The following is a 23,682-nucleotide window of genomic DNA, read 5'->3' on the forward strand; positions in this document are numbered from 1 at the left end:
GGAGGAGCCAAGAGCGGCCGCCGCCTCTGCCGGAGGAGCCGCGGGGCCGCCACACTCGCCCCCCGCCCCCCCGCGCTCACTAGCACTCACACCCGGGCGCAGGAGGCGGGCGGCCCGGGCCCCACCGGCCCCCCATGGACGCCCCCGGCACGGGGCGCTGAGACCCCCGCGTCGCTGCCCAGCCCGGTCCAGCGCGCCACGCCGAGGTAAGGGGGAGGGAGCGAGGGGGCATTAATATGCAAATGCCTCGCGATTGATTATGCAAAGCCGCGGGGCTCTCTGGCCGGCTCCCAGGCGGGCTGGGGGCGTCCGGGGGGTACCCGCGGCCAGCCTCAGCCTTCCCGGGCGCCCCAGTGACCCTGTCACTGGCCGGGAGCTTGCAGCTTCAACGCCCTGGGGAAGGGAGGCGTTGCTGGGAGGTCGGTGGGCCCCGGGGTTCGCCGGCGGAGATGGCGTCCGGGCCTCCCCCTCGAGGACCCGCCCGGCCTCTGTCCGGCCCGTCCGCTGCGCATTCCCGGGCCCGGCCCCGCTGCCGGCCGCCGGAGCTCCCCCGCCCGCCGCGCCGCGGTTTGTTTACGGTGCGCCGGAGGCCTGCCCCCCCAGCTCCCACCCCCAGCCTCCCAGGCCGAGGCCGAGTGGCGTTTGCAAGGCTACCTCCAGCAGCGGAGGGCGGTAGGAGTGGGGTGGGAAGGTGGGCTTGCCCGGGCCCCAGGAGAAGAAAGTCTCCCCCCCGCACTTCACTCGCCTCCCCAATTGAACATGGCTCTCTGGTTGCAACACAACTAATTGCAAAAACGCGGCTGGGTGTGTGTGTGTGTATGTGTGTGTGTTGGGGGGTGTATCTGAGGGTCCCTGGATAATTAGGGGAGTTGCAAGCTAGGGTGGTTGGGGAAGAGAGGGAGGAATGGGCCCGTGTTGTGTGCCACCCGCTTCCCTCCCCTTGCAACGTGTCTCTGGTGCCCCTTCTCTGCCTGGGGGCCTCCCTTGTCCAGTGTGCAGGTAAAGCCTGCGGGGTGGGGGTTATAGAGGCAATGGAGAGAGCCTCCCGTTTTCCGGGGGAGGGGGGCTTGGCGGGGGTGGAGGTCTGGAGGTCGCAGAAGGAAAACCAGTGGGATGGGAGCCCACCCCTCAATGCTGGCTCAGGCCCCAGGAAGGGGAGGGATATAGGGGGCTGTGGTCCAAGATGAGGGGGAAGCAAATGTGCCATGCAGACACAGAGATATGCCCACACACACATGCACACCCAGGGACACCCAGGCGGACTCAAGGACAGGAACTGCTGGACACACCCACATGGGGACAAGGGAAGAGGCACGCTGCCACTGCACAGGGGAGCTCAGAAGGGTGGGACACACCCATGGGAGACCAACCCTTGCATAGGCATAGGGTCACGGGGAGATGCTCTCATACACAACAAGGAGGAGTCGCTGTCACCCACACAGAAAAAGTCACTATTGCCTGCATGCATGAATGCAGAGCAATTGCACACGGCCACACATTACAAAAGACCCTGTCACTCACAGGCACACACGTGCTCGCATGAGCCCAGTCACACAGGCATCATCGCCTTGCCGTGACAGTCGCTGTCACTCGGTCAAACGCAAATGCAGTTGCACATCAACACACATATACACAACTCAGCAACAAGTATTTTCCTGGACTCTTCCTGTGGCTTTCTGAGGTGCTGTGTACCACACAAAAAAGACCCTGCTCCCATAATGGTGGAAGGCACGCAGTCACTATAGATAACATTCTCTGTCTCTTTCCCTTGTCATCCCACCCCCTAGATGGTGAGCTCCTTGAGACCCAGGAGAATCACTGGAATTGCTCTGGATCCCACCCAGAGCCAAGCATATGAAGTGCTCTGTAATCCTTTGTAATTGATTGACTGTGGGAACCCTGCACACAGGTGCAGGCATCTGCACACAGTCCCAGGGGCTCAGGTGCAGGAGGCACTCAGAAGGTTCAGGACCACACAGTCACAGGTCTACACCCCTGGATGCACGCACTGTAGCTGTGCGGCCAGGCACACCCCTAGATGTACACGCAGTCGTAGACTTTTCCCCTCAAGCTTCCTCCTGCCTTCTTTTTCCAGGCTCTTTTTTTTTTTTTTTTGAGGGACAGGAAAATCAGAGCAAAGGGTAAGGGGGAGGGGGTTCTAGAGGGCCGAGTCACACACGTGAAGCAATGTTAGGTGACTTCAGGAGCTGGGATGACCCTGGCTGCTGGCGGGGAGGGAGTCTTGGGGAGACCTGCCTCCTAGGGAGCAGCCCCCATCCCCACCCCAAAAGCAGATAACCTCAGTGCCCCTGCTGGGCTCGTTGGTCTGGGCCATTACTGGGGATGCTCACCGGCCTTCCCCCCACTAACTCCCGCCGAGTTCCTGCCTCCCACCGGGAGTCTGGCCCCTTTTCTCAGCTCTGCCCTCCTGTCTAAACTTGGAAGCCTCCCTTAGGAGGCCGTAAGCTGGTGAGTGTCTGGGTGAGTGCTGTGTATTTTTGACTTGGAATTTTGCTCCACCACGGTCTCCAGTGCTCTGTCTCGCTTGTGTCTCTTCTCTCTCCCCCTGTTTCTCCACCAGTCTGTAACTCCCTCTCACCCTGTCCCTATCCACCCCCCTTGTTGACCCCTGTTCTGGTGTCCGTTTCTGCCACAGCCTCCATGCTTGGAGCTGGGAACCGGCGGTGATGTTCTCCATTCTTCTCCAGTTGCTAGTACTCAGACCCCGCCCCTTGGCCTGCCTGCCCTGCCTCTGGGGTCAGCGAGAGGTTGGGGTGGGGGGCGGGGGGCTCAGCTGGCTGCTCAGGACATCCTGCACTTCCTCAGCCCTGCAGCTGCGGCCAGCAAGTTTGGGGGGCTGAGCACAGGGGGAGAAGAGAAGGGGTCAACCACTGCCCACGCTGACTTCTCAGGCTGGTGGGTTCAGCCTGGGTGGAAGGTCTGGGTGGGCAAGCCATGGATGGTTATCGGAAGCTCCTTCCACACTGACCCACTGGAAAATAATCGCCGCCCCCCCTCCCCGCCCAGGGGCCGTGGCGGGAGTTGGCAGGACCCAGCTGAGCGGGACTCACAATGGCCTTTCTCCACATCCCTGGCAGCTGAGACCCACCTCAGAGATGCCCAACAGCTGTGTCTGCTTTGCCCAGCCTCTGAGCCTGGTTCTGAGGGTACAGCTGCCCAGACTTTGTGTGGGGCTGTGTGAGGCCCTCTCCCATGGGCTGGCCCTTCACTTTGGGCTGGCAGGGCGGGTAGTTCTTCCAGAGAGGAAATCTGAGCAGGGGGCACTTACCATTTCTGGCCATGCTCCCCTCTAACTGTGGTCTGGACAATGGATGAGGAGGTACTGGCAGGGATTCCACCCTGGAGAGTCCATGGCTGCTACAAAAAGGGAAACTGAGGCTGGGTCACAGGGAGCACATAGCTGGATGAAAGAACAAGGTATTGTTCCTCTGGCAGGTGGCATGCTGTAATGGTTAAAAACAGGGGTATACATGTGCATATATATATGTATACATAGACACACACATGTGTATATATATGTAGGAGCTAGAGTGCCTGGGTTTGAATCCCAGCTCTGTCCCTGGCAGTTGTGTAATCCTGGGCAAGCAATTTAACCTCTCCCTTGCCTTATCTGTAAATTGAGGATGGTAATACCGACCTCATTTGGTTTTTTGAGGATTACAGCCGTCAGAATATATAAAATGCTTTTAAAAACTGCCTGGTGCACAAGCACTGTATGTGTTAGCTGTTACAGCAAGGAAATCTGTGGGTCTGGGGCCCCTGGATTTCTTGGAAAAGCTTGGTGGAGACTTGGATCTCCTGGACATTACAGGCATGAGGTGGGGTTGGTAGGGATAGTGGGTCCCCAATCTCCAGCCTCCTTGTCACCTCTCCATGACACTTCTCTCTCTCCCGCCTGGAGTTTGGGCAGCCTGGAGCCCCTCTGCCACCACTGTGCTTTCCTCTGATCCTCATCTTATTTAGCTGCTTCTTAAAGGAGCCCTTGGTATCACAGCCTGGGACACACCTCCCCGGTTAGGGACAAATGCACGAATGTTTGGGCATCACTGCATCTCTGTTGGGACAAGTCTGAGCACTGGGAGTGTGGGAGAGGAAAAACAAGGAAAGCAGGCTCCTCTCCACAACCCCTCTCACTTCTTATGTGTGGAGTAAGTCACCCTTCCTCTCTCCTGGGGACCCAAAATCTCAGCTACCTACCGTTGATCTATCATTCAGGACCCACCCTTGGCTGACAGATTCCCCGCCCCTGCACAGAGGGGACATTAGTGTGGGGGGTGGGGGCAGTGCATAAGAAGGGTGTTGGGTGCAGCACCTGGGGGTCCAGGGTGTATCCTGGGTTGCCTCTAATCCTCTGTGAATCTGGTGATAAAACTCTTCTCTCCGCCCTCCATCCCTTTTATGCAGCTCCCCCAGGACAATGGGAGTGATATGTCCTGTGGTGGGCCACAGGGGAGCCTCCGGAGTGGGGGCACCAATCTCAACCCTAGTTCTCATGGCTGCAAAGGTGCTTGGGGGACTTTTTGCCTCATGGGGAAGGGAGGCACGCATGACTGTGGTGGGAAGACCACTGCCTGGGAGTTGGAGGCTGGGTTTTCACCACTTGCCAGTTGCTGACTTTGGGTTTAGGTTTTCGTAATCTGGAGACAGGGATGCCCACCTTGTGCGGAGTGAGGGCAAATAACATAACGTGAGATGACACCTGTAGTCAGCCCCTGTTGCGAGCTGTCACGGCCAACAAGGCCTGTGGATTCTCGTCTCTTCCCAGGGTCTGGGATGCTGCAGGGTGGGTGGGGACACAGAGGCCGCTTGGAACCAGAGACCGTTCTCAGGCTCTCACAGAGACGGCTGGGGCTGGTGGAGAGAGGACTGCGTGGTTCTCAGGCATGTGGTGTTGCTTGCCCTCCTCTCTGGCAGGCCATGGCTGGGGCACCAAAGGGGGGCCACCCTGTAGCATGCCAGGCTGTGAGGTGGTCCACAGGGAGGTGTCAGGAGTTCTCTGGGCAGACAAGGGGAGCAAGATGGAACTCACCGGTGCCCAGAAAATGCTGTCTTTGCTCCCCTGCTTTGGAGGCGGGCACCCAGTCTGGGCACGGGGACTGGGGTTAAAGGTTAGGGCCAAGAGCACGCCTCTAGCACTGGCACAGAGCAGCGGGACTGGACCCAGCCCCCAAGCCTCTTCTTCCTCCTGGCTTCCTCTTGTAAGGAGGAGATGAGCTCTTGGCTCCCAGAGCCGCCTGTTTCATTTTCTCTTTTACCCAGGCGCGAGGGGCGTGGGCGAGGGAAGGGGAGTGCGCGGACCCAGGCTTTGGTGGCTATCAGGCGTCTTGGTACACATCAGTGAGTGGGTGTGTTGTGCGCGCATCCATGTGCGCGCATTTTGTGCATGTGTGGGCCGGGGAGGGCTCTGACTATCCGCTGGAATGGGGTACCGGAGCCCGCGGCTCTGCGCATGCGGGGTGAGTGTGTGTGTCTGCACGTGTCCGTGTGTGTGCGGGCAGACTCGGCTGCATTTACTTGCTCGCTCTCTCCTGCTCTCTCTCTCTCCCTCCCCTCTCCCTCTCCCCCTCTCTCCCTTTCCCTCTCTCCCGCTCTCACACACACACAATTTTCAATCTCTCCTCCCTTTCCTCATTCCCTCCCTGGTCTCCCAGCTCCTCTCTCCCCGCTTCCCTCTCAGTCCCTCCCCCACCAACCCTGCCTGTGCCTGTTCGGCTTGGCTGGGGGCTATCTCTGCCTCTCTGGGGGTGCCTGGGAGAACATCCCCGCTTTGCGTTTCCCCTTGATCATTCCCTTCCCTCCTGGGTAGAGCTCTCCAGGGCTCGCAGGCTCCTCTGTGCCACCTCCTCCCTGGAAGAGGGGAGTGGGGAAAGGAGGACCCCAGCCCTGTGCCCATGATGCCATCTGCAGTGAGCGCCTTGGCCCCGTGACATTCATGCCTCCAGCCTTCAGCTGCCCCAGCTCCCAGCTCCAATTACCCACTGGCTGCTGGGGGGGTGGGGGCAGGGAGAGTGTGCTCAGCCTGGGGGTGCTCCTAACTCTGCCTTCTTGGCTATTTGGATCTCCCTCTCCATTCCTTGTGGGGAGTGGGGGTGTTATGGAGATCTGTGGGTTGGCAGGGAAGGGGCTGAGCTCTTGAGCAGGAGCTGTGGGCCCCACCATCGTCAGTAGGCGTGGCGGGGGGTGTGGAGATGAGCCCCACACCTGGGTGCCCACCTTGCTGCCTGATGGGAGCTGGCCTGGGGGTGGGAGGAGGGGCAGGAGAGCAGCAGGTGGGTGAGGTTATGGTGGGGGTGGGCGGAAGCCCAACAGTCTTTGATGTTCCTACTGGGCATCTGGCCCAAGTCAAGGCTACTGTTTATGTCTTTCTGTCTCTGACCTGCAGGGGGGAATTTCCTGTTATATTCTTTTGGGGGAGAGGATCCTTTTGTTTAAGTAACCAATCTCCCCCTTATATCCCCCACCCCCATCTCCCATTAAGCCTCCAAGGCCCTAGAGTGGCTCAGGAGATCAGACGTCAGGGGTCACTGCCCTTGAGCTCCAGAATCCCTTCTCATGGGGGCCCTGTGAGAGCCCACCGAAGGCTGCTGCCTTCCCCTGGCCCCTCCTGCTTGCCAAGCTGCTGCCTTCATCTGTGTACTCCTCTGCCATCACACACCTGCCAAATAGCACCTCCCTTCCCGCCTTCACCCCTCCTCTCCCTCCCAGCACTGGGATAACTGGGAGTTGGGTGGGGCAGCCCCGCCCCCCCCCCAAGTCCATACCTGAGAGTAGCAGAGAGGGGGATCTGGGAAAGGAGATAAAGATCCCAGCCCTGAGAGGCACCCAGCCCTCAACCTGGGGGCTGGTGTTGCTGCTGCAACCTCCGCCGTCGCCAGAACCCCCGGGGGCTGTTGGTGTCTGTGGCTGCCCATGGGAGCCCACGTTGGCACAGGCGGTCATGTCTGCACACAGATGCCTGTGTTTGCCTGTGCATGCCCGCGCGTGTGTCTGGTGTGTGTGTGTGTGTGTGGGCTGCAGTGGCCAGCTGGGCCTCTTAGCATCGCCCTTGTTAGCCCCCATGGTGTGCAGTCAGGGCATCAGTGCCAGATAATTGGGAGTGGGGGTGAAGAGTCTACCCCCCACCCTAGCAGCAGGCAAAGGGGAAGGGGAGAGGGAGGTGCGAACCTCCCCACAGCACTATTAATAGCCCACATGCCAGGCCACCAAGAACCAGCTGTCACCGTGGAAACCATTTCTGCTCTGCCCTCCCCCCAGCCTTCGTGAGGTGGAACTCGGGCGGGGCACCGAGCACCCCCCACCCATCTTCCTTTGTTACCTTTCTCTCTGTGTCTCCTCCCCTCCTCTGTCCTTCTGTCTCTCCCACCCTTCTCTCCCCACCCCCACCTCCCTGCCGCCTTTCTTCTTCTCCATCTACTTCATTGTCAACCCTGCCTCTACCCCAGTCTCGGCCCATCTCTTTGTCCTCGCCCCTCCTCATCTTCCCTCTCCTCTCCCCCTTCATCCCTTTCACCCTTCTCCTCCTCCTCTTTCTCCCCTTTTCTCAGCCCCCCTCTCTCTATGTCCTTCCCTCTGCTTGGCAAGGAGGAGGGCTGGGCTTCCCTTAGTGCATTAAGGACAAAGTTCAGGGGCCCTGACAGGTGGGGCCAAAGCCAAGAGTAGACCCAGAGGAGACTGACGTGGAGACCTGGGGGCTGGATCTGGGGGCAGAGAGTCCCCCCTCTGGCAGCCCTAGGCATCCTTCCAGGGAGTCCCTTGGGTCCACAGGACTGCAGAGTGGGACAGTCCCTGCAGCGGGGACCTGGCATGGTGCCTGTGGATGCTGCATTGGCCTCTTGTCTCTGTCCCCCCATCCCAGAAGCACTTAAGCTTAATGAAATGTTTCCCCCTCCACGGGCGCCTTGCCCACACTGCCACCAGGCAGCTCTTATCCGACAAAGAGGAAGAGGGTGGCCAGGCCCTCCGACAGGTGGGCCTTGCCTCCCAGCTGTCCAGCCTCCTCTGCAGCATGGCTCCAGCCCCTCCACCTCTGGGGGCCTGAGCCTCTTCCTCTGCAGGTCTGTGCCCGTCAGGCACTTGGGGAACTGACAGGATTCCAGGAGGAGGGGCGAGAGGCTGCCCTTCAGGGTGGGTGTCCCCGCCCCACTTCCCTGTGGACTTTCATCTACCCACGGCCAACGCAGGCCTGGCCCACGTGCCGTGTGCCTCCCTGCATGCTGGGCTCTCTGCCCACTCTGTCGCCTCAGAGGCCCAGGTATGTCCCCAGAGAGACGACAAGGAGCCCTCAGGGGCTCCAGCCTCTAGCTAAGTGCCAGGCGAGGGTGCCCTGAGCGGCGAGGGTGCCCTGAGCGGCGAGGGCAGGACCTTGCTCTGCTGCCCGCTGCCAGGGGCTCCGGGGAGCCTGGGTGGTACCGACAGGCAGCAGGCACTGGTCTGCTCAACGCCCCTCCCAGCAGGCACGTGCAAGCCCTTGGCAGTGCCCAGACGCATTTGGAGTTAAGACTGGGCCTGGGAGGGGGAAGGGAAGATAAACATGGTGGCTTAGGTTGGCGCTGCCCCAGGTGTGCCCTGTAGGGGCTGGGGCAGGAGTGAGCGGGGAGGGGGTTCCTCCAGCTCTATGGCCTGGGAGGGAGCTGCCCACGCCACGCGCTGCCACCAGGATTCCCCATCTTGCCTGGCCCACAGCTGTCGGTACCCATTCCTGCACACCCTGGCTGCCTTCACCTGCCCCCAGGGCCTGCTCCCCGGGGCTGCCCCTCTCTCCCTGTGCCCACTCCTGTGCCTGCCTCCTCCCCTCCCCGGGGGCGCCCAGGCCTCAGGCTGGCGAGTGGATTTTTCCAGCTTCTGTAAACAAGTGGTGGCAGCATGCCAGGTGGGCAGGAGACAGGCGGGGGCAGCACCGCAGCCAGGGTGTGCCAAGCACCGAGGCACAGACTTGGGGGGAGGGGGAGACAGGGAGACACCCCGCCCCCGGGGGAGAGAGAGAGAGAGAGACATTCTGATGCAGACAGACAGACAGACCAGAGGAAGCTACACTGGGCAGAGAGAGGTGGAAACAGAGGCGACAGAAAATAGCCCGCTATTCTCAGCCCCACCCCCACGGCTACCCTGGCCCCCCTACCCCTCAGCGCTCTGGCTGGAGCGGCAGGCCCCTGTGCCCAGGCTCTGGGCAACCCCACCCACTCCTTTTCTCCCCCACCTCCACCCCTTAGGGCTGGCTACGCCATTATAAATTTATAACAGGAATTTCTCCGCAAGCCAAGAAAAACTTGACCTACTTTCTTGATGGCTCCCTGGGCTAAGGCTCCCCGCTCTCACCCGTCCCCCCCTCCCCAGTGTCTCCTGTCCAGCCCCCAGTGCCCAGTTCTGGTCTGTGGGGGTATCAAAGACAGAATGGGCCACCCTTCTGTCCTCCTGCCCTGCTCCCCAGGATGGGGACTCACCCCAGTGCCCTGTCCCATGGCCGGCCCTGCCCTGCCCAATGGCCTGACTTATCTCTCCCTTCCCCTCCCACCCTGACTCCTTATCAGTTCTTGGAGGTGGGGCTGAGGGGCAAAGCCTCTGGTGCAACAGTCGTACTGTGGAGGGATGAAGGGGTGTGTGCGGGGAGCTGCACCTTTTGTCCCCTTTCACGTGCCCACACCTGCCTGTCTGGGCAGACACGGAGCGTCAGGTCTGCAGCCTGGGGTCAGCAATGTGGCGTGGAGGGAATGGTTGGCCCAGGTCGGCACTGCCCTAGACCCCTGGTAGCAGAACAAGGCCAGTGTTGGAGGCAGGCTGCTGACTAGCTGCGCCCACTTGAGTGAATGTTCAAGCTTTCTGAGGCTTCGTTTACTCACCTGCGAAGTTCTGATACCAGAGGGCACATACTCTCTGTGCCATTAACAGGGGTTATTTTCCATTCCCTGTTCCCTTGCCTTCCTGGTGGGTGGCAGCTCAGCTAAACCAATGGGGAAGGGGAAGCCTGGTCCTCAGACTGGGAAGTGTGATGTGGGACCTTGTATGGGAATCTCCTTGTGGGGCCAGGGTTGGGGAGTCATAACTGGGCCAGCAGCTGGGGGAGGGGGCAGCTCCCTACTGTTTTCAGCGTCCTTCTTTATTGAGGCACTCAGGTGGGTGTTCAGGATTCCTGCATGCCACCTCTACAAACCACACTTCCTTCCCCAGTACACCCCGCCCCCTGCTGCCCTGTGCCTGGGCTCAAAGCTGCCCGTCTCTGGTGGCGTCTTGCCCTACAGTACTGATGAGTTTTAGGAAAACTTGGTGAGGGGGTTGGTAATAGCAGCTGATGTTTAATAGATGCATATTAAGGGCACCACTTCCCAGGTGGTGCTAGTGGTAAAGAACTCGCCAATGCAGGAGACACAAGAGAGGCGAGTTCAATCTCTGGATCAGGAAGATTCCCCTGGAGACGGAAATGGCAACCCACTCCGGGATTCTTGCCTGGAGAATCCCATGGACAGAGGAGCCTGGCGGGCTACAGTCCATGGGGTCGCAAAGGGTCAGACACGACTGCAAGGACTTAACACACACACAAGGGCCTCACTTGATTGTGAGGATTGAGACAAGGTACATGGATGACCTCATTCTTTCCCTCCATCCTTGTTCATGTCTGGAGATCAGGCATGATCTCCATGTCTATGGATCTCCAGTCTTGCCTGCTGTGTGGTGGTTATTTATTTTTTTGCCTGCTCTCTGTTGATTTGAATGGTTATCCTGGTCCTCTTCCTGTGCCTGCCCTCTATGACTACCACTATCTCATTATTTTCTTTTTCACAGTATTTATTTATTTGGCGTGCTCCAGCTCTTAGTGGTGGCACACTGGGTCTCAGGTCTTCCTTGCGGTATGCAGGAACTTCAGTTGTGGCTTGTGAACTCTTAATTGCAGCCTGTGGGGTCCAGCTCCCTGACCAGGTATTGAACCTGGGCCCCCTGAATTGGGGGCGTGGAGTCTTAGCCACTGGAGCACCAGGGAAGTCCCCCCATCATCTCAGTATGAGCCCCAAAATGTTGGTACCAAAGGAATCCTATTCGCCTAGCCCCACCATGGCACCGCCTTATCCCTGCCTCTCTCCTCTCTCTGCAGGGACCTCTGGACAGGACAAGATTCAGAAGTTACTCTTCCCACCCAGGACCCCTTTACAGACCCGGCTTGCTCCCCCACCCAGCCCTACCACCTGCCATTCCCTGGCCCCTTTCACCGCCCGCCCCCCTTGGGGCTCAGGGCATGGTGTGAAAGGCCAAGTGCTGAGGCGGGCACCATGGGTGCTGTGCCCTAGGGCCTGGGTGGCAGGGGGTGGGTGGCCTGTGGGTGTGCCGGGGGGGCCAGTGTGCCCACCCCAGTCTCTCGGCGTGCTGGAGGGCATCCTGGATGGAATTGAAGTGAATGGAACAGAAGCCAAGCAAGGTGGAGTGTGGGTCAGACCCAGAGGAGAGCAGGTAATGCGTTCGGCAGCTACGTCGTGCCAACTCCTAGGCAGCAAGCAGGGTCACCTGGCTGGGCCCAAGAGAGCTGAGCTTGGGCCTTTTAAGTACCTCTGTGGCGGGGGCCAGGGTCGGGGCATGAGGCCAGCCAGCCTGCTGCCTACCTTTGCCCAGGAGATGAGGTCATGTTCCCATGTGGCAGGGAATTAGGCACCTGGATGGAGAGATGCCCATTCTAAAAGGGGGAGGTGATGTAGAGTAATTACAGGCGGCAGGCACATGGCCCCTCCCTGGATGGTGCTGGGCATCTCAAATCCTGCCCCCTCCCTGGTCCCCTGGGCCACCCTTACCTGCATCTGTGGAATCCAAACAGCCTTGCCATTTGCCTCCTTTCCTCCTCTCCCTACCAGCTCATTCACTTCGGACTGCCAGTGTGCGGTCCAGAAGCCATGGTGCCTGTTACATGACATTTCAGGGCACATGGTCCAGTAGCTGTTGGTCACAGCTCACGCTTATATTTGGAACCTATTGGGAGCCTCACAAGCTCTTCCTTGTTCATGGGCAAGGGCGGGCACTGCCATGGGGCTCCTCCCAGGAAGTGGAAGTGAATACCAGCTATGAAGATTTTGCTCCCACGTGGAGCAGACATCAGCCTTGCACACCCAGCTAGGGATGGCTTACCTGCCATCTGCAGTGCCTTTCAGGAGCCCAGAGGGTCTCTGCCTCTCCCGTCAGCTCCAAGTAGCACAGAGCTCCGTCTCTGTTGGCATGGTGCCCTGGGAGCTGGGTACAGCCTGTGCCTATGGCCAGGGAGAGGGTGGGGGATGGGTGCTCTGGGGAGCAGTGTGGCCGTTGCCTAGGAGACCAGATCCCGAGCCAGGAGGCTGGAGTCCTGGCCCAGCAAAGCCCTGGGGCCCAAGACTGGGTCCCTGGAAGGGTGGAGGAAGTGGATGGGGCTGGTGGTTGGGTAAGGGCAGTGGGGTATCCCCCTACCCAGTCCCCACCCCCGGGAACTCTGAAAAAGGTTTAGCCTATCATTGCATAGCTTTCACTTACAGCCCCTGTACCTCGCTGCCCAGACTTCTTCTGTGGGTCTGGGAGAGTCGGCTCCTAACGCAGAGAAAGGCGGGAATGCCAGTTCCTGGTCCCCCCAGGACTGCAGCCCCTCCCCGTAGCCTCCCCTCCCCCATGTCCTTGCGCCACCTTGTGGCTAGCCCTGGTACTGCACCCAGAGTCTGTAAGTCTGATTAATTGCAGAAGACCGCCAGCTCAGCTGGGGCCTCGGTAGCTAGGCATTCCCCCATACCCACCCCTCCGGAGACAGGAAGCAGATCTGACCCTCGAACCGTTCTAGAAATTAGACAGGGGTAATCCCCAGGGTGTGTGGGACACGGCTATCTGTGACTGTGACCCTGGCCAAGGTCACTGTGTCAGTGTGTTGGTAGTTACATCGGGCTCTGGAGGGAGGCTCTGCAACATGCCACACACGGGGTGTGTGTGAGAGGTTATACAATCCGTGCATGCATGTAGAAGGCTTATGTAACCTGTGTGTGCCGAGGTTATGTAACACGTATGTGGAGAGGCTGGCCACATGTGTGTGCAGTGGCTGAGGGCTGCTATAATACCTTACGTGGAGGGGCCCTGGGTCTTTGTTCTGGCTCTGACCCCGGCCCACTGTGTCGGCTGGCACAGGTGGGGCCTCAGTTTGCTGTTCTGTTAAATGGGGGCCGTGGACAGGGTGGCTTTGGGAGTCCCATCCTTTTCTCATGTCCTTGAGTCTAGGTTCTGGTGGTCCGCTGTGGTTATCTAGCGTGTGTGCATGAGCTGAAAATCAAGTGACATGCTCGCTGCAGGGAGGGGCATGGTATTATTAGGTGCTTGTCTAGAGGGTTGTGAAACACGTGGGCATATCCTTGAGGTCGTATAACATTTGAGAAAGCCCTGAAAGTCATGTCCACATAGATAATAGAGACTGCTGCTTACATACCATGCTTGGGTTTATACTGAAGGCAGCATAGTTGTTCATATGTTCATATGTGCTGGTTTTATGCTGCATATATTTGTGTGTATTCTAAAGCTTATATAGTTTTAAGCATGTCCTAAAGATTCATGTCCTGAGATTCTTCTGCATATGTGTCAAGTACTGAAGGCTTAAATATGTGGATGTTTTATAGACGATGGATGTTTACGGTTCTCTAATGTGTGTGTCAGTGTGTGTTGGGACCCTTGAACATGCTTGTGCCCCAGCCAAGCCCCTTATCTCTTGCTCAGATAGCTGGACCCTTCTCAGTTTTGTCAGCTGACCTGAAGGTGGGAGGTAGATGGAGGGAGTCAGGCCTGAGGCATGACCTCAGCCTATTGGATGCAAAGAGGGGCTGCCCAAGGTCTGCTCTCTGATTCTACCCACTTTGCCCCTGTCCAGTACCAGGTCACCAGATGGAAAGCGAAAAAGAAAGAACGGCCAATGTTCCCTGAAAACCAGCATGTCAGGTGAGCCTGGCTGCGTGTGCCCTTCCTCCCCACCCTCAACCCCACCGAACCAGCAAAGGGCTCTTCCGGGGCCTGGGCTTGTACCGGCAGTTCCTGTGTCCTGTGGGAAGAGCCTCCTGGAGAGCTTGGGATGGACTTGTCTGGGTGAGAGGTGTGATGTGGAGCATGCCCCAGCCACTGAGGATGGAGTAGGTCAGAAAGGGCCTCTTCCCTCCCTTCTCCCATCACGCCCTTACCTGAGGTCCCCGAGATGAGCTGCTGCCGAGATTAGCTTCTCCTTCTCCTGTGTCCCCCTGCCCCTGGGATGCAGCAAGAGAGAAAAGCCCTAAAGGGTCAGTCAGAAGAACTGGATTCTCCATATTCTTAGGGAAGGGGATGAGCAAGATGACCTCTGATATGTCTCCAGGACTCTGTCTGGAGACAGAGAACCCTTCAGGGAGGCTGGGCAAGGAAGGAAAAGTGGGGGGATGGAGAGAGTCTCGAAGCCTCTCTGCTGGGGCCCCAAGCCATGCCTGCCTGCCTGCCTCCCTTCCTCCCTCCCAGGGTATATCCCTAGTTACCTGGACAAAGACGAGCAGTGTGTCGTATGTGGGGACAAGGCAACCGGTTATCACTACCGCTGCATCACTTGCGAGGGCTGCAAGGTATGGACCAGCCAGCTCCTGCCCCTCCCCCACCACCTGAGGCCCCCCCCCCCCCCACCGTCTCATTCCCTGTAAGTCCTTCAGCACTTGGCCCGATAGACAGCTCTATAAACGTGTAACCTAAAGCCCACCTGTTTCATCGTCATTTCCCGTATTCATTCATTCATTCATTTGTTCATTCATAATCCCTGCTCTCCCACTCCTAGGCAAGAGGCCTCATCTCTCTGAGCCTCAGTTTCTTCATCTGTGAAATGGGTTAGGATAATGATAATACCTACCACATAGCATTGTTGGGAGAATTAAATGAGATAATGCACATCGAGTATTTAAAACAGTCCCAAACAGAAAAGAAGCACTCAACAAATGTCTGCTTCCATCCATCCACTCAGTGTATTAAGTGTCAGATGTGTAGTATCTGCCTTGACCTCAAGCTGCTCACAGCCTACCAGGGAAAGACTGGTGTTAGCTGAAAGCAATATCAGTGTTTTTGAAATCTGGTTCCTGGACCGCCTATAGTACTTGTTAAGTGCAGGTCCCCAGGCCTCATCCCAGCCCTACTCTACCAGAACATTTTGTGGTGGCTGCCAGGCATCTGCCTTGCAACAGGCTCCCCAGTTACTTCCGCTGCCCCCGAAAGGTTGAGAACCATTGCTTGGGAGGGGCACGGTGGAGCCCAGAGGAGAGGATGGCAGAGTCTCCCTGGGCAGAGGGGACAAGGTCGTAGACTTGGGGAGACTTAATTAGATCTCACTTTGGGCATTTCAACCTACGTGGTTTGTCTAAAGTCATCACCTCCTGAAAATATAAGACCTTTCAAGAAACAGAAAGATGAAGAATACATCAAGGCTTCAAGATCCTCTTTTCTTGGTGCCAGTCAAGCCAAGACCACCAGGAATGGAGAGTCCCCTGGCAGCGTTCCTGGAAGCATCACCAGCAGTGTAGCACAGAACAGGGGGTCTCACCCTCAAGGCCCTCTGAGTCCCAGTGGGTCATCCCAAGAGGACAGAGATGTCTTCCCACTCCTAGAGAGTCCGATGGGAGAGGTTTAGAGTGAGGCCCAGGAATCCGTATTTTTGATTGGTACTCTAGGTGGATTTTAATTGCACCCCAGAATCTGAGAGCTCAGACCTTGCGTCTCATACCTCAGGTCCAGTTCTGACCGTTTAGCCATATAACTTTGGGCAAATGGCTTAATCTCTCCAAGCTTCAGTTTCTTAGTCGGCAACATGGAGATAGTAACAGTTCCTACCTCATGGGGTTGACACCAGCATTAAAGGTGATGATACATGAAAGAAAAGGTTTAGAAGCTCCTGGCTCAGAGTAAGTATGCAGCATACATTAGCCCTTCTTATTACTACTGCCATCTTGAGTCTTGAGGGTTTTTTCCTTTAAAGCAAAGATTAAACCCTGTATATAAAATTGAAAATTTTATTTGCAAGCTAATACAAGTCCATACCCAATGCCTTTTCTTGATTTTTTTGACATTCTCCCCGCCCTCCACCATTTCATGAATCCCATCTGCATAGGTAACAGGCAGCGTGTATGAGAATGGTTTGGGGCCACTGTTGTTTTTAGAGTTGTTTAGCAAGATGGAGAATCAGGTATTAATTGGATGTCCAAAGTGGCTGTTCCTTCAGGCCTCGTCATATTTCACACCCTCCCAGGCTCAAATCTCCTCTCCATGGTCACCATCCTTACCTCTGCCACCACCACCACTCCCCAGGTACCCCGTAGGCAGTTGGGGCTGAAGATGTGTGTTTCTAAGTCCTGGCAGAGCCCGGGTGATGCTGGGCTTGCTCTGTCCAGAAGATGCCAGGTCCCCTCACTAATTCCCCTAGCCCCCCACCCCCTGCCAGAGAGCTGCATGGTTGGGTCAGGAAGAGAAGATCGTGATCACACCATGCTCTGTCTCTCCCCTCCACGCCCCCACCCCAGGGCTTCTTTCGCCGCACAATCCAGAAGAACCTGCATCCCACCTACTCGTGCAAATATGACAGCTGCTGTGTCATTGACAAGATCACCCGCAATCAGTGCCAGCTGTGCCGTTTCAAGAAGTGCATCGCTGTGGGCATGGCCATGGACTGTAAGGGGATGGGTGGGGGAAACCGGGCCAGGCAGCTGTAGGTGGGGGTGTGTTCAGATGTGGCAGCTCCCTTCCAGGGTACCCACAGGGCAGAGTGACCATCTGGGTCAGGCTGGTGATGGAATGAGTATTCAGAATCTTCAGGGAATTCGGCAGTCCCTGCTGCCCTCATCTCAGAAGAAAAGGAAACAGAGGATTCCTCTATTGGCCCTGAGCACGGGCCCTGGTGCCTACCTGCCTTTCACCAGTCAAGGGTCTTCAGAGAGTTGTTGGGTAGAAATAAGTCCTGAGTACCCCACCATTACACAGTATCTCTGACTACCAAGGAAGGCACTCCACTTCTCTGTGGGGTGAGAGAGGGCATCTTGTTAGCTAGGGACTGGATGGCTCAGTCTTCCAGTAACCACTGTCTCCCTTAGACCAGAACATTGTATCCTCTGGGTCAGCCGAAATCGGAGTTGATGTGGTCCCAGTGATTATCATGATCCAGGTTGTGCCACCCGACTGCTAGGGAAGTCCTTTAGCCTCTCTTGGCCCTTCCCCTGAGTTTCTCCAACCTAAACACCGGGAAGAGTAGTTTCTGAGCAGGTGACAGAGTGTGCCATGCAAAGGGCATCGTGTCTGTTGTTGACAGTGGTTCTAGATGATTCGAAGCGGGTGGCCAAGCGCAAGCTGATTGAGCAGAACCGAGAGCGGCGACGGAAGGAGGAGATGATCCGATCACTGCAGCAGCGACCAGAGCCCACTCCTGAAGAGTGGGACCTGATCCATGTTGCCACAGAGGCCCATCGCAGCACGAATGCCCAGGGCAGCCATTGGAAGCAGAGGCGGAAATTCCTGGTAAGGAGAGAAGGGGCATGAGTGAGAGTGGCAGCCTGGTGGCCAGGAGAGGAGAGCGAATTCAGAGTCTCGCCTCCTCCAGGAAGCCTTCTTGGACTAGTCCACCCCAAAGCTGCTAGTCTGCACAACTTGGCATTCTGATTTGTACACCCGTGTATGTGTCACTGCCTTTTCCATCTGATTGGGAGTTCCATGAGGGCAGGGCCTTGCCTCATCAGATTTCCAGTGAAGGGGGGAGGATCTCTCCTCTTTTTTTTGTCCACAGTGACTGGGAGGCAGGGGCACGGACACAGTCATGGAACAGTATTTTGGGGAGCCTCCTGGGGGCCACGTGTTGTCTTGGAAATGGTCAGCGTGGGAGGAGATCGACAGTTGGTTGTGTATGGTGGGGGAAGGCAGAGAACTCCTGACGGATGGAGTGCGTCAGCGGGTGAAACAGTACTCTGTAAGGAGCACCAGCTCTGAAACCAAGCACGTGTGTGTGTGTGTGTGTGTGTGTGTGTGTAACAGGGATCAAACTGCCTGGGTTCGAATCCTGTTTCCACCGCTTACCAGTCCCTCGACCTTGGGCTTATTACTTAGCTTCACTCTGTCTCAGTTTCCTCACCTGTGAAATGGTGATAAATATAACATCAACTAATGGTGATAAGTCATGGTGAGGATTAAATGAGATAATATGTGTAAAACACACAGCCTAATTCCTAGCTACATGTTAGTCAAATGTAGCTTCTGTTGTCATGACATTAGGGCTACTGGTGCTACAATCCTTGTTCTTCTTAGCCGTCTCGAAGCTCTGGTGCTAGTCTGTTCTCTGCCGCGAGGTGGGAGAAGCCCTAGGCCTGGGACACAGAGTCCCTAGGTGCGGTGGCCCCACTTCCCCAAGCTGCCTTGGAGCTCCCCCTGGTGGGCAGGGAGCCTCAGTGAGTAGTTGAAAGGGGTCTGCAGCCCCAACTGACCCCCATCTCTCCCTCTAGCCGGATGACATCGGCCAGTCACCCATCGTCTCCATGCCAGACGGAGACAAGGTGGACCTTGAGGCCTTCAGCGAGTTTACCAAGATCATCACCCCGGCCATCACCCGCGTGGTGGACTTTGCCAAAAAACTGCCCATGTTCTCCGAGGTGAGTGATGGATGGGAGGAGAGACCTGGTGTCACACTGGAGGGAAGCCTTGGGCTGCTCCCCAGGTCACCCAGTCCCAGCTCATCCTTATCTGAAGCTCTCTGGACAGGGAGCAATTCCTATAGGTCAACACACCCAACACACACACACATGCATGCACACACGCATGCACAGGGCGAGCTGGTTCCTAAAGAACTAACAGGCTCTCTGGGCCCGGCCCTGCATCCCCAGCCTCTCCTTGCCCAACTCCCCGCAAGTCTATGTGACCATCCTGACTCTGGAGATTCTTATTTTAAAGAGCACTAACTCTGTGGACCAGCTGCCCTACTGGCTTGAGACCTTGGCCACGTGGCCTAACTCCCTAAACCTCCCTTTGCTCATCTGCAGTGGGCATGGAGGTAATGACAGGACCTAACTCAGAGACCTAGTTGTGAGGCTTAGTGAGGCAAGGTAGGTCTGCCACCCAGTGCAAGGGTAGCTGTCCAGAGCACGCGTTCCCGGTTGGTGGTGGCCTCGAAGTTCCCAGGGGCACCTTCAGGGGACACTTATGGGGAGGGTCATGCTGAGCGTTCCTGTGACTCTGCAGCTGCCTTGCGAAGACCAGATCATCCTCCTGAAGGGGTGCTGCATGGAGATCATGTCCCTGCGGGCGGCTGTCCGCTATGACCCCGAGAGTGACACCCTGACGTTGAGCGGGGAGATGGCCGTCAAGCGGGAGCAGCTCAAGAATGGCGGCCTGGGTGTCGTCTCTGACGCCATCTTTGAACTGGGCAAGTCACTCTCTGCCTTTAACCTGGATGACACGGAAGTGGCTCTGCTGCAGGCTGTGCTGCTAATGTCAACAGGTACCTAGCCTGGCTGGGTGGGCTCTGGAGCTTCCAGGGACTGAGAGCTTGACTGGGCCCTAGGCTTGTCCTTCTTTAACCCCTCAGTCTCTCTGTTCCCCAAGCCCACCTCTCTGTCCCCCAAGCTTATCCCTGTCCCCAGGCCCATCCTCTGTCCACTGTCCCCTGCTCTGTCACCCATCCCCCTCTGTTCTTCTCTCCAGGCCCATCTCTAGCTTCCCATGCCCTCTTCTCCTATCCTGGCTTCATTTTTCACCTCTGCCCCACATCTGCTCTCTGTCTCTCATAGTCTCCTTTGTTCCCCACTTCTGACTCTGTTCCCATCCACCTTCTTTTCCCCTCCCTCCTCTGTTCTCAGAACCCCCGGTCCCTGCCCCCAACCTCCTCCTACTCCTCCACCCAACCCACCTCTCCACCCCCTAGGCCTGCCTCGTCTCCTAGTCTCCTCTCTTCCCAGGCCCACCTCTGACTCCTCTGTCTGCTTTACCTGCCCCTCCACCGGCTTTGCCCTGCGGTTGCCCCCCACTTGCCCCCCACTTGTCCCCCGCCCCCGCAGAATGCATGTTTTTCTCCATTCTCCCCCAGCCTCTGGGCCTCTGCCCGCCCTCCACCCTCTCAGCCTCCTGCCCCTCCTTCCCTGCAGACCGCTCGGGCCTGCTGTGTGTGGACAAGATTGAGAAGAGTCAGGAGGCGTACCTGCTGGCGTTCGAGCACTACGTCAACCACCGCAAACACAACATTCCGCACTTCTGGCCCAAGCTGCTGATGAAGGTGACTGACCTCCGCATGATCGGGGCCTGCCACGCCAGCCGCTTCCTCCACATGAAAGTCGAGTGCCCCACCGAACTCTTCCCCCCACTCTTCCTCGAGGTCTTTGAGGATCAGGAAGTCTAAAGCCTCAGGCGGCCAGAGGGTGTGCGGAGCTGGTGGGGAGGAGCCTGGAGAGAAGGGGCAGAGCTGGGGGCTGAGGGAGACCCCCACACCTCTTCTCTCCTCCGTCTCATCCTTGGATAGATTCAGCTCCCCACACACACCCCCACACTGCCCTGTCCCTCCTCAGAACCTCCAGCCCTGGGACAGGGCAAACAAATGAACTTGCCATGAAAAGGACAGTGTGGGAGGGGGGCGGGGGGACCGTGTCCTGCAGTTCCCAGGACCCTGTCCTCGGAGAAGGTAGGAGAAGGGAGGGAGAACTAAGTGCGGACAAGCCATCTTGACCGTAGGGGATAGAGGAATGTGGGGTGGGGGCAAAGGCCCTCACTCACCCCCTACACACACACAAGAGGGAGCCCCCTCGCCCAGTCTCTTGGCCTAGGTCCCCCCTCCAGGCTGAGGGCCTCTCTACTTCCCCAGATGCCTGGTGCAAAGAAAGGCTTGGCTTGGCTCCTCCCCTGGAGGTTAAAAATTACAGTCATTCTAACTGCACTTTGGAAACCAGGCAAGGGGAGAAGATAAATGAAGAAATACTAGACAGAGGAAAAAAGAGCGAGCGACTGATAGAGAGATGATATTAAGTTATTAACTGAGGCTGGCCAGAGGGGAGGACCCCCCCCTCCCACCCCCGAGCACTTTGAGAGCTGCCCCTCCTCCCCCCAAATCAGAGAGAACTGCCCCCCATCCACCGTCAGGTCCCCAAGGGTAGGGCTGCCATCAGAGCTGTGAGTTAATGCAGCAGGGTCCTGGCCACGCCCCCTTGCCTTGCCCCTCCCTCTGTGCCCTTTGGCACCCCCCGCCCCAGTACTCCCTCTGCTCTCTGCCACTCGTGCCCGCTGAGTTCCATCTACCTCTCACTCTGGATGCCAGCTGGCCCCTCACCAGCCTGCCCTGCTGCCCGCACAGCTCCCCTTTCAAGTGCCCAGCCCCGGGGGCCTCTCCCTGTCACCCCCCTCCTCTTCTGCACCTTGGCACCCACACAGGAAAAACTGTGGCTCAAGCTCCCGCCCTCCTCACATCCTGCAGTATTAGCTACGATCCAGATGCTGCTGCCCTGGGACGGGGGTGGGGGGGCAGCATAAGGGAGGCGAAAGGGGTGTGTGTGAGCTTCTCCCAGAACCTGCACACCCGCGGGCCCCTGTTCCCATCCGTCTGCTGGGTTCTCTCTAACCCCTGCCCTCCTTCTTTCCTGGTCCCACTAGCACTACCCCAGACTCCAGGCGGGCGGGCCCCGGAATGGGGTGCTTAGATCAGTGGCACTTAGTCAAGGCCCTGGGGGAGAGGGCAGTTGGTGCTCCGCCTTTTTCCTTTGAAGCTCTTCAGGCCAGCCGCCCCTGTGCCCCTGGGACCCCTTCCCCCTCTTCTTTTCTCTAATTCAGGGACTTTGGCTTGAGCCACCTCCCACCCTCCTGGTGAGGAGTGCTCTGTTGGTCTGCACTTGGGTGAGCTGCCCTCCTCCTCCCTTCTTTGCCAGTGCCCAGTCCGCAGGGAAGAGAGGGAGGGAGGAGGTAGCCCTCTGAGGGTGGGGGAGGGGAGGGCGGGGAGGGACAGAGCAGACCGGAGGGCCCTGGGCTCAGGGCTGCATGTCGGCAGGGATGGATGGGTGGACATAGATGCCCCCGGAAGCCATGGGGAATGGGGCAGGGGGCGGGGGGAGGGGTGCCAGGGCTTCCTGCGCTTTGCACTATTGGGGCAAAATGTCTTAAGCAGTGGGGAACCTGCCACCCCACCCTGACCCTCAGCCTGCCACAGCCCCCTATACACATGCACACACATGCGTGGACACACACACGCACACACACACCCACACCCACGGGAAGGCAATGCTACGCTGCCCATCGGGCCATGTCCTTTCCCCGTTCAGGTGTTCCGCTGGGGGTGGAGGCCTGGAAGAGCAGTGCTGTCACCTGTGCGTGCACCTGCCCCGCCCCCTCGGGCTCCTGGGCTGCCCGTGCCGCCTTTGTCTGTCTCAGTCCCCATCTCTCTTCTGGGGTCCTGATTCCTGTATTATTCCAGTCCCATGGATAAGCCCTCTCATACCCTCCCCCCACCCCTGGGGGCCCAGTGGAATTCCTGACCTGTCTGCTGTCTCCCCGTCCCTACATCCCCACCGCCACGTCTCCATTCCCATTCTCAGCCATGCACATGGTGGAGAAAAGGCCTCCAAGAGGCTTGGCCTCTTGCAGGCACTTGGGAAACCCTCCCTACCCACCCACCCCTGCCCAGTCATATGAGCTGTGATCCCCCACTCCTCCCCGTAACCCGACCCCTCCCCCCACTCTCAGTGAGGTGGGGTGTGTGTGTGTGTGTTTTTCTCTGTGTGAATGTGTGAGCAAGTACACGTGGTGGGGGAGGAGCTGGGGGACTCAGGAGTGCCACGCACCTGCTCTAGATGGGCAGCCAGCCGTCCCAGTCCCTGCTTTGGAAGTGGGGGACAGGGCCCTCTTCTGGGGGCCATTGGTGCTAATGAGGGGGATGGCCTTGATGTGGGTGCTCAGCCTGCCTTCCCCAGTATTGGCCCGGGGCGCTAGGGCAGGCAGAGTGGGGGCAGCAGGTGCAGTATTGGTGGGAGGAGGGGCTGCTGGGACGAGGAGGAGGGGGCCAGGCCAGGACAAGGAGGTGCCAGAGCCATGACCACTACCCCGCCCCCACCACCCGCCTCTCCATCTCAGTATTCCCCCTCCCATCACTCATAACACACATACCTCATCCAGCCTCCTCCCTGCTCAGACCTGGGGAGGGTGGGGGTGGAGGAGCCCCTACCCCTTCCCCTGGCGGCGGGTCTACAGGGCTGGGAGAGGGCGGGGCGTGTGACACAGACACCGTCCAGAAGGGGGACAGCAACTCCTGCCCTGGGAGCTCCTGGGTGGGAGGAGGGGGACACTTCCCTGCAGGCGCTACTGAATGTATGAGAAGCTGGTGCTGGGGTGGGGGGAGGGGGGCTGTGGCCAGAAACAGGGAAGGCGGTAGGTCCCTTCCCCAGGGAGGGGTTGGGGCCAGTAGGGGTGACCTGGGGGCTCCTACTTCTGCCCCACGTTGACAATCAGTGTGTCTGTTATGTGCGATTTTTCACCCCGTTGTGTTTTGGGTCAGGATTTTAAAGAAAGATATTTTTATGGTAATTGTTGCTCGTCTATTTTACTATATATTTATGTAATAAATATATGATGAAAATAACCCCCTTGGGCACCCCCCCCCCTTAGACTTGCGTGCTGTTTCCCTGTATCCTCCCATCTGCTGGCAGAGTACCCACCCCCAAACTGACCAGATGGAGAGGTGTGCCC

The 23,682-nt window shown here is 58.0% G+C and overlaps 2 protein-coding genes across 3 annotated transcripts in view; one reads left to right on the top strand and one right to left on the bottom strand.

The window, feature by feature from the left end:
- The window catches only part of MED24 (mediator complex subunit 24), a 43,868-nt gene extending 31,926 nt beyond the window's left edge, over positions 1-11,942 (bottom strand). The window contains exon 1 of one of the 2 annotated variants that reach the window (XM_070773417.1): positions 11,793-11,942. The gene's annotated coding sequence lies outside the window, so the exon portion shown is untranslated. Of the gene's footprint in view, positions 1-3,289; positions 3,313-11,792 lie in introns of those variants that run through there. The other variant, XM_070773416.1, reaches the window with a different exon arrangement.
- On the top strand, positions 11-23,520 carry THRA (thyroid hormone receptor alpha). The gene is made up of 9 exons (XM_019981025.2): positions 11-206; positions 11,105-11,457; positions 13,865-13,932; positions 14,476-14,576; positions 16,512-16,659; positions 17,294-17,499; positions 18,474-18,620; positions 19,207-19,465; positions 20,109-23,520. Exons 2-9 carry the CDS (start codon positions 11,405-11,407, stop codon positions 20,357-20,359), a joined length of 1,233 nt encoding a protein of 410 aa, XP_019836584.2. The 5' UTR covers positions 11-206; positions 11,105-11,404; the 3' UTR covers positions 20,360-23,520.
- The last annotated feature ends 162 nt before the right edge of the window (positions 23,521-23,682 follow it).

The sequence above is a fragment of the Bos indicus genome, chromosome 19, assembly GCF_029378745.1.
Source record: "Bos indicus isolate NIAB-ARS_2022 breed Sahiwal x Tharparkar chromosome 19, NIAB-ARS_B.indTharparkar_mat_pri_1.0, whole genome shotgun sequence".
NCBI lineage: Eukaryota > Metazoa > Chordata > Mammalia > Artiodactyla > Bovidae > Bos > Bos indicus.